Below are 8739 nucleotides of genomic sequence, written 5' to 3' on the forward strand. Positions count from 1 at the left end.
CTACNGNAGCTATTGCAAGCTAACGCTTAANCTTTCCTATTTATCCTTAACCTATAGGCGCCGCTAAGGAAATATAAGATGCTTTAGGGCGGTAATTTAGTGTTCTAGCTTTGGGCTAAGTAGACTTTAGGGCTAGTAGGTAGGCCATTAATTAAAGCTCTTAATCGCTNCTAGGGGGCGCGCTAGCGGGTTAANGGNGAGGCTATATTCTATAGCCGTTGCTATAGAATAATTAAGGATATAAGATGACGCGTAGAAGACGGTATAGTAAAAGATAAGAGGTAGGCTATTAACTAGCTAAAACAGCTATAGGGTTAGNATTCTTTANATTNGCTTTATAAGAATATCTAAATAGTTATTTTACTATAGTAACTAAGACGCNTTAATATATAACTGCACTAGTNACTAAGACGCCTTAATGTATAACTNTATTGTAGTAATTAAGACGCCTTAATATAGGACTATAGTAAGTGTAGTGCAGTCCTATATTAAGACGTCTTAGTTACTAGAGTATAGTCCTATATTAAGGCGTCTTAGTTACTATAGTATAAGTATTTTAAATTTAGAGCAATATTACGCGACCGCCTAGAAGTATTAATTAAACTTAAATTATATACCTTTTCGCCTAAAATCGCGTNNGAAAATACTTNGGGGCGGTTGCTACGCGACTAAGTNNGGGGTTTNGGGGTNTTATTAGTAGGGGTAGCCCTAACCTTATATTAACCTAGGTTNTAACCGCGCTAAATAACCCCCCTAGATATATAATAGGTATTNGAGGTCTGGGTTAGGCTTNGTATAACCTTAGGTTATATATAACCCCCTAAGGTCCGCGATATATNGTCNAAATATTACCCCCTCCCTTTAGTNGTNGCCCCTACTTTTTAGACGCGTTTTTAAGGCCTAGGTTAGTACTAGGTTAGTATAAAGGGCCTTAGCGCGCCTTTAACCTTACTATTGCCTTAATAATCTATTTTCNAACCCTCTCCTATCNTTGTGCTTGTGATGGCTCCTATAAGGCTTCTAATTTTATATAGAAAGGCCTACTATAATTTTAATTGTATAATATAGAGCCCTCTTNTTCTTCTNCTTTAATATTTACGCGTTCTACGCGTTTAGTAACTTTATTTACCNACGCCGCGCTTATATGTCTCCCCCTTACCTTTTACGGATATGGAGTCTTTTAGGAATCTTCTTACCTTATAGTCTACTTTATAGTTAAATAAAGCCCCCCTAGCCTCCTCCTATAGCCTTTAGAACGAATTTAAGGCCTAAANNGCGCGGCTATATAATATTTATAAGGCNTAGCGCTTAAAGAATACTATAAGGGCGTATAAGCCGAAGTAAAAAGAGTGGAAAGACTAGTATATAAGACTGGAAGGTAATATGGACGGCGCCTAGGTAATAAAAGATAAGCTTTACCTATTTTTANAGTAGTAAGTTATTAACTAAGAATTANGGGCTGCTAGNTATTAAAAATATAAGTTAAAATAGAAAGAGATNTAGAAAGATAGTAAGNGGGTAAANAAGAGGTAGAAAANGGCTAAGGGAAAGGNAGCNNTAGCGGCAGCTATAGCTATAGGGGAGGAAGCCGTAAAGGAGGAAGGAGAGATATNGGATAAGGAGGCCTTAGACGCTCTATTTAATAAAATAGTCTAATACTTAGTTATAAATAGCTACGTCTTTANTATTACTAAGCTTTATATATAGTAATTAGAAGGTAAGGCCTTATAGTTACTATAGGGGGCGAAGCTTTTAGTGGTACTAGATAGCGTCCGCNGTAATAANGACNGGATTTAACGCGTTAACTTTATTAATTAAGGCCTATTTATGATTACTGGCGGCTATAANNTTAAAGGGCTTAAAAAAGNNATTACTTAGTGCTAGGAGATGGGCTCTAAGATACNGGGTTTAGTTAAGTTTTACCTTTAAACTACGGCTAAGCATTTATTAGGTTTGTATTTGGTCTATATAGCTACTATTTTCTAACCNATTCCTTAGGCNATACTACNGTTACCTAGGGTAAAAGTAAATAGGACGTTTAGCTNGCTAACCTTATTNTTATTAAACTAGAGAATAAAGGGCCTAAACTAGANNAGTTAGCGCTGTATATAATTATATTAATAATATAGGGGAAGTANAATTAATATGGTAAGGTTAAGTATATAGGCTATATANGTAATANTGACCCTATTTTCTACCCTCTCTCNATAATAGCCTTTTACTTCTTTAACTGCTNGGGTAAGGANGGTACTAAGAGCTTCNTATCCTTTNNGTAGCTAGAGGACTACTATAGCCTATANGTCTTCCCTAGTAGNATTAAAGTACTATAATAGCCGTTAAGCTATTATACGCAGTTTAAATGGAATAAGAAGATGTTCTAGGGGGTAGAAATTTACTTAAAGGAGAAGACCTATAACGCCTATAAGCAGAGCGTCTGGTATATTAAGTTTAGCGGCGTTAAGGAGACCTAAATTAGATAGGCTGGATGCTGGAATATAAACGTGATAACGGGAGCCTACCTTAGCTATTTACCCTATACGTTTATATGGTTAATCGCCGGCTTCCTAAAGAAAAGAAAGGGCTACTTTCTTTTCCGCGCGTAAGAGGTGCCGGAGGAGGCTCTCTGCTTAAAGATATAGCCTAAGACTAATATCTGGCTAAAATATATAGAGACCTACTACCTAGAGAGGGCCGATAATAAGGTTATACGGCTTAACTTTACGGGCTTAGGATTTTTACGCCTCTTCTACGCGCTTAGGGTAATCCTATTATAGGACTTAGTAATCTTATATAAGCAGTTCCCGCTCTACCCCCTATAAAAGGACACCCTCTTTAGCTATAAGGAGTACTAGAGGTTTACTATATAGGTAGAAAGCTTATTAGCCAGCATAGTTACGCTAGATAAGATAATAATATAGAAATACTAGCCCACCTATAAGGCCGTAGCTAAGCTAAGATATAAGGCCACGATCTTAGAGATAAAGGGGGTTTAATTATGCGTATAGACGATTTTAGAACGCCTTAGCGAAATAGAAAGGTCATTAGCATTATTCGCACCTATATAGATCTAGTAAGGGAAGATAGGTATTTAGATAGGGCCTATGGAGTCTATATATTTGTCTTTAGACGGCCTTATACCCTTACCTTTACCTATACTTATACCCGCGTCCGTTCCTAAATATATTAACGGCTAGATTCCGTCTTTAGATAAACCCTCTCCTATATATTCAACCCCTAGGGAAATACTAAGGGGTCCTTAACTATCTACTACCGTAGAGCCTGCTTAGCCGTCTACTATAACGTCTACTATACCCCTATAGCAGCTGCCGTAAGCTTCTACTATACCTCCGTAGCAGCTGCCGTAGGCTTCTACTATACCCCTACTATAGCTACCGCAAGCTAACGCTTAACCTCTTCTGTTTATTCTTAACTTATAGGCGCCGCTAAGGAAATATAAGATGCTTTAGGGTGGTAATTTAGTATTCTAGCTCTAGGCTAAGTGGACTTTAGGGCTAGTAGGTGGGCCATTAATTAAAGCTTTTAATTACTACTAGGGGGCGCGCTAGCGGGTTAACGGCGAGGCTATATTCTATAGCCGTTGCCGTAGAATAATTAAGGATATAAGATGACGCGTAGAAGACGGTACGGTAAAAGATAAGAGGTAGGCTATTAACCAGCTAAAACAGCTACGGGGTTGGCATTCTTTAGATTGGCTTTATAAGAATATCTAAATAGTTATTTTACTGCAGTAACTAAGACGCCTTAATATACAACTGCACTAGTAACTAAGACGCCTTAATGTATAACTGCACTGCAGTAACCGAGACGCCTTAATATAGGACTATGGTGACCAAGACGCCTCGATATAGGACTGCAGTAAGTGTAGTGTAGTCCTATATTAAGACGTCTTAGTTACTAGAGTATAGTCCTATATTAAGGCGTCTCGGTTACTGTAGTGTAAGTGTTTTAAATTTAGAGCAATATTACGCGACCGCCTAGAAGTATTAATTAAACTTAAATTATGTACCTTTTCGCCCAAAATCGCATGCGAAAATACTTGGGGGCGGTCGCTGCGCGACCGAGTGCGGGGTTCGGGGGTGTTATTAGCAGGGGTAGCCCTAACCTCGTATTAACCCGGGTCGTAACCACGCTAAATAACCCCCCTAGATATGTGATAGTTATTCCGATGTTAGCTAAAAAATCGCGTCTGAGCTTGCTGAGGTAACAATATTGCAACAAATTAAAGATCTGAGGTTCGGTGCTGCCCCGCATCTACCCCGCATTAAATGCGTGTTTGTGAGGTACGGGAAAAGGTATGTCATCTGGATAAGTGCTTCTGAAGTTAATATGAATATAAAAACTAAAATCGATCCCTGGTTGTCACGTGACTGTTCTCATTGCTCGTGAAGCTTTGGCTGCAGCACTAAAAGACAGCACTAGTAGACAGCACTAGCGCTTCGCCAGAATAAAGAGGGGTCATTGGTGAGTTTTGAAAATCTTTAGTTAGCATTGCATCAGGTGAAAGTGTTGGATATAGAGGAAAGGGACCAGCTTAGGAGTGGTGTAGAGTTGTAACACAATGCGAAGAAATAATACTTTGAATTCCTGGAAAAGATCTAGAAGTGCTAGTCCGACCATTCATGTATAGCACATAACCAGGGACCTAAGTAAAAGAAGACGAATACCATTTTAATCAATATTCAAATTAATCTTTAACCATCAAAAAGCTTGCTGGTGCATATAAAGACTACAGGATTGGCAAGAACGAAAGTCATTTTCTAACCCAAGGGATAGAGCCTCATGATGTCACCAAGAAATCTATGAGCGCGGATGCTACAATGATTCACACTACCCTCTAGGGGCGCAGCTGGGACAATGTGCAGGTGACCGAACCCATGGGGCACTACTGCCTTGCTAGCTCCGGTCAAGAGTTCAGCTACACTGCGGTGTAAATAATACGGAGAATATGATAGGCTGTCCAAGCCACAGTAACTGCCACACCTACCACAACTAGGATGGCCATGCGCCCCATATTGTTCACCGTTACAAAGCTGAGCTACAGGTTTAGGCAGCAGTTCAAGATCATAGAACGGAATGCTAGGAGTACAGCGGTGAGTTGATTAGAAGGGGGCTATGTCATCGAAGTTCAACGGGTTATATAGGCCATCAAAGCCCGATCAACGACCAATCTGAAGTTCTTATAAGAACTGCAAATCATCATCGCCTATCAAAATGGGCGACCCAATCAGCTCTGCATTTGGTATTGTTCGTGTCCTCAGAAGCGCATACGACCTCTACAATGCCTGCACACATGCCGGAGAAGATTTTCGTACTGTTTCGAGGCATGTGCAAGGCATGATGATTGTTCTCGAAGGAGTCGATTCTGATCTTGTTAAAAATCCTCGGTCTGCCGTCAATCGCGGAGGTGATATAGCAAGGAACAAATCAACGCGTCTGAAAAGTTTCATCGTGAGCTGCGAGGTTAGCCTAACGAAAGTAAAGGCGTTACTAGCAAAATATCACAGTTTCCAAAGGAGCCGTCCTAGCGGCTGGGATAGCTTCAAGTGGGGGGCTAGTGGAAAAGCCGAAATCGCAAATATTCAAGCCGATCTAATCTTATCGACTCTACTGCTGAACACATTTATGGCGAAAGAGGGACTTGACGTACTTGGCCGAGTTGAGCAAGCGATCGAGTCATTAATAGAACGGTTTGACCGACTTGGGTTACCTCGGACAAACGGCACGACCAATTCAAGAAGACCGCCTAACTCTGGCGCGCATGTGGGACGCTGTCTTTTTGCCAGTTTCTTTATCAGCCGTCTCATGGCACGTGTTAGATCGAAGAAGGCACTTTTAAGGAAGAACAGCATGGCGAGAAACAAAGGGGGTGGGAAGATCAAGCCAGTGATCAGGGTGAAGTCTGGATTGAACCAAAATAGGAGGCGTGACTCTCTGTTACACTCATATATCACGAAGATTGCAAATCTAGATGTCAACAAGTCCACACCTGGGCCGTCAAGCCCTGTCCAGCCACTTGACGATAAACTCACACGAAATTCGCCATACAATAAGTCTTCTGTGGGAAAAGAGCATCTAGAATGTTGGCGTGTTGGGAAAGCCAGCTATGCGTTTGGCGGATTTCCAACAATTCATTCAGTCCAGCTCAAGCGCGGGCAAAATCAGCTTAAAGAAATGGTCTGGCTATTCCAGGAAGCATCCAAGGCAACAAAGCATGCGCTTGACCCAAAGGACGGGAGGGTAAAACTGGTGTTGAAAAATAAGCAAAAAGTTGAGAAAGATCCTTCGTTTGAATGGGTATTCGCTACCGGTCGGACCGTATGTTGTGATTGCTCCAAGTCTGGGATGGTCTTGTATGAACAGACTATTGTTATTCTCAAGCGGCACAAAATTAGGTGAACGGCTTGGCTTTCTTCTTTTCTATGATTTTTGGAAGATCGCATAAGCTCGGACCCCTAGAACTCGGCCAGCCCCTGAACTCGGCTAACCAAAATCAAACTACCGACTTGTCAACCTATTTTCTCCACAACGAATTAATCAATATAGACCAAAATAAGTAGAACTTATAAATAACTATTATAGATTCTAAATCTAATGTTTATAAGTCTATACGAAAAGCAGTGCTTGCATATAGTGTCCCTTTGGCAATTTTATGCGATAATTAAATAGCGGACTACTGGGGTAATTTGTACACCAATGCAAATAGCAATTAACTCCTATATAGTAGGCCTTCCTTGCCAATTAGGTACTTGAATAGGATTTATAAAAAAATTCCCTATTATATACGTAATTATAAAAAAATAATAGCTTAAGTCTTTGGTTAAAGTAGTAATATAAAGCCCCTTAGTAAAATATAGGTAATTAGCTACTTTAAATAAAATCTTTATATACCTAATTAATAGAAGGTATATAAATTAATAGGGTATAAGTAAAGTAAATTTAAAAGTTTTATAGCCTTTATAAAAGGGTATAAAAAAAGGTTATTATATAGGTAAAGAAGACCTAAAATATATACAAATTTAGAGTTATATTAAGCGTATATATAAATTTAATTATAATAAGATATATCTTTTAAAAAAAGTTTTCTATAAAGTTGTTTAATAATTATAAATAGGTATTTATTATAAAGATAATATTTAGCCTTCGCTAGATAATTTATTTTAAAGGAAAATACCCTTAATTAATATAAGTATACTAAGGTAAAGTATTTTATTAAATATACATAGCTTAAAAAAATAGTTAAATGGCTAATTGTATTATATTTAGGCAATTTATTAAAAAAATTTATACTTTAAACTAATTTTTTTGGTAATAAAGCTTAATTATATTTCTTTAATAGCTATATAAGCCATTATATAGTTAAGTTTTTAATAAAATATAAAATATACAATATATAGATTCTTTTTTGCTACTTCATTTAATATAATAACCCTTAAATCTATTTTAAATCTCCTCTATTAAGTTAAAATATTTTAAGTAAATTATAAAGTATATATATCTTAGTAATATAGCTCTAATAAGTTTTTTGGAGCTCTTGCTGTACCTGGCCTAAAAAGACTAAAACCAACCAAAAGAACCCTAAAAAACACCCAGAGAATCCCCCTAAGATGCATACATCGCAGGGAAGGCATACGTCAAACGACGGTGGTTCGCACTCGCGCGCGTCCACCAGAACTACGCCTAGCAATGGCCCTCTACAATAAGAATGGGCGAATACTATACTATAAAGCGGAAAGACCTCTATTAAGAAGGCATCTAATAAAATATAAAGCCTATTAAACGCGTTTAGTATCCGTAGTTGTGGGGAAGTAACCGTTAGCTATAATAAACTAATGCAGCTAGTAGAATGGCTCCGCTAGTTTAGTGAACCTTAGGCGCCCCTCTAGTAAACCCTTAATTAAATCCTCTAACGGCTAAGTAAAATTAAAAATAAATAAAATCCCTCCTTATCGGCAAACTGCACCTAGGCCGCCGTAGCTATATATTTATAGTATAGGGAACCTACCCCCCTAAAGATAATATCTAGGTATATAATTATAATATAACCAAGTATAGAAAAAGTAGAGGGGCTTAGGGGATAATTAGAAATAGAAGTCCTTACGAAGATTTATAAAGAGGTCTATAATATTATTATAGTCTAATACCTTAGGAGCGAAGACATTAAAGTTACCCTAAGGGACTAATAGGTAAAGGAACGAGCCGTTAGGGTAGGGGATAGGCTAGGAGAACGTATTGGCATAAAAGTGCTTTATAAAGATTATCTACTTAAAGTCCTAGCAGTTCCCCTAAGCCTTAGGGTAAAAAAGGGACGCTAGGCGGATAATATAGCAACTATATATAAGATAGTAAAACAAACGGAACGCCTTATATTAGGATTTAAGATTACCTAAATCTAATAGCTTTAATAGGAAAATGTAAACTAAGTATATAATAAGAATAATAAAAGAATATAAGGGTTGCTAGAGACTCGCTAGGGAAACGCCAGTTAAATGCATAGCTCCCTTATTATTAGCATATATACACTAGGAATATGAAAACTCCTTATTTAAAAAGGTATTATTATAAGTAGCCTTCTATATAACGTAAGGCTCTATAACTATAGACTCTACCTAAAATAATATTATCGTTATATATAATAGGGGTATACCTAATCCATATACGCAGTATAGGTATGCTGCGGCCACTATACAGGCCCCCATAATATAAGATACTACTTAAATT

The 8739-nt window shown here is 38.0% G+C and overlaps 1 protein-coding gene across 1 annotated transcript; it reads left to right on the forward strand.

Moving 5' to 3' along the window:
• Nucleotides 1-5212: 5212 nt before the first annotated feature.
• Nucleotides 5213-5720, forward strand: K441DRAFT_659562 (uncharacterized protein; the record flags this gene model as incomplete). Its single annotated transcript, XM_067648556.1, has 1 exon — nt 5213-5720. A coding segment is annotated over exon 1 (459 nt), but the record flags the coding sequence as incomplete, so codon positions are not given.
• Nucleotides 5721-8739: the final 3019 nt, after the last annotated feature.

The sequence above is a fragment of the Cenococcum geophilum genome, assembly GCF_001692895.1.
Source record: "Cenococcum geophilum 1.58 unplaced genomic scaffold K441scaffold_20, whole genome shotgun sequence".
NCBI lineage: Eukaryota > Fungi > Ascomycota > Dothideomycetes > Gloniales > Gloniaceae > Cenococcum > Cenococcum geophilum.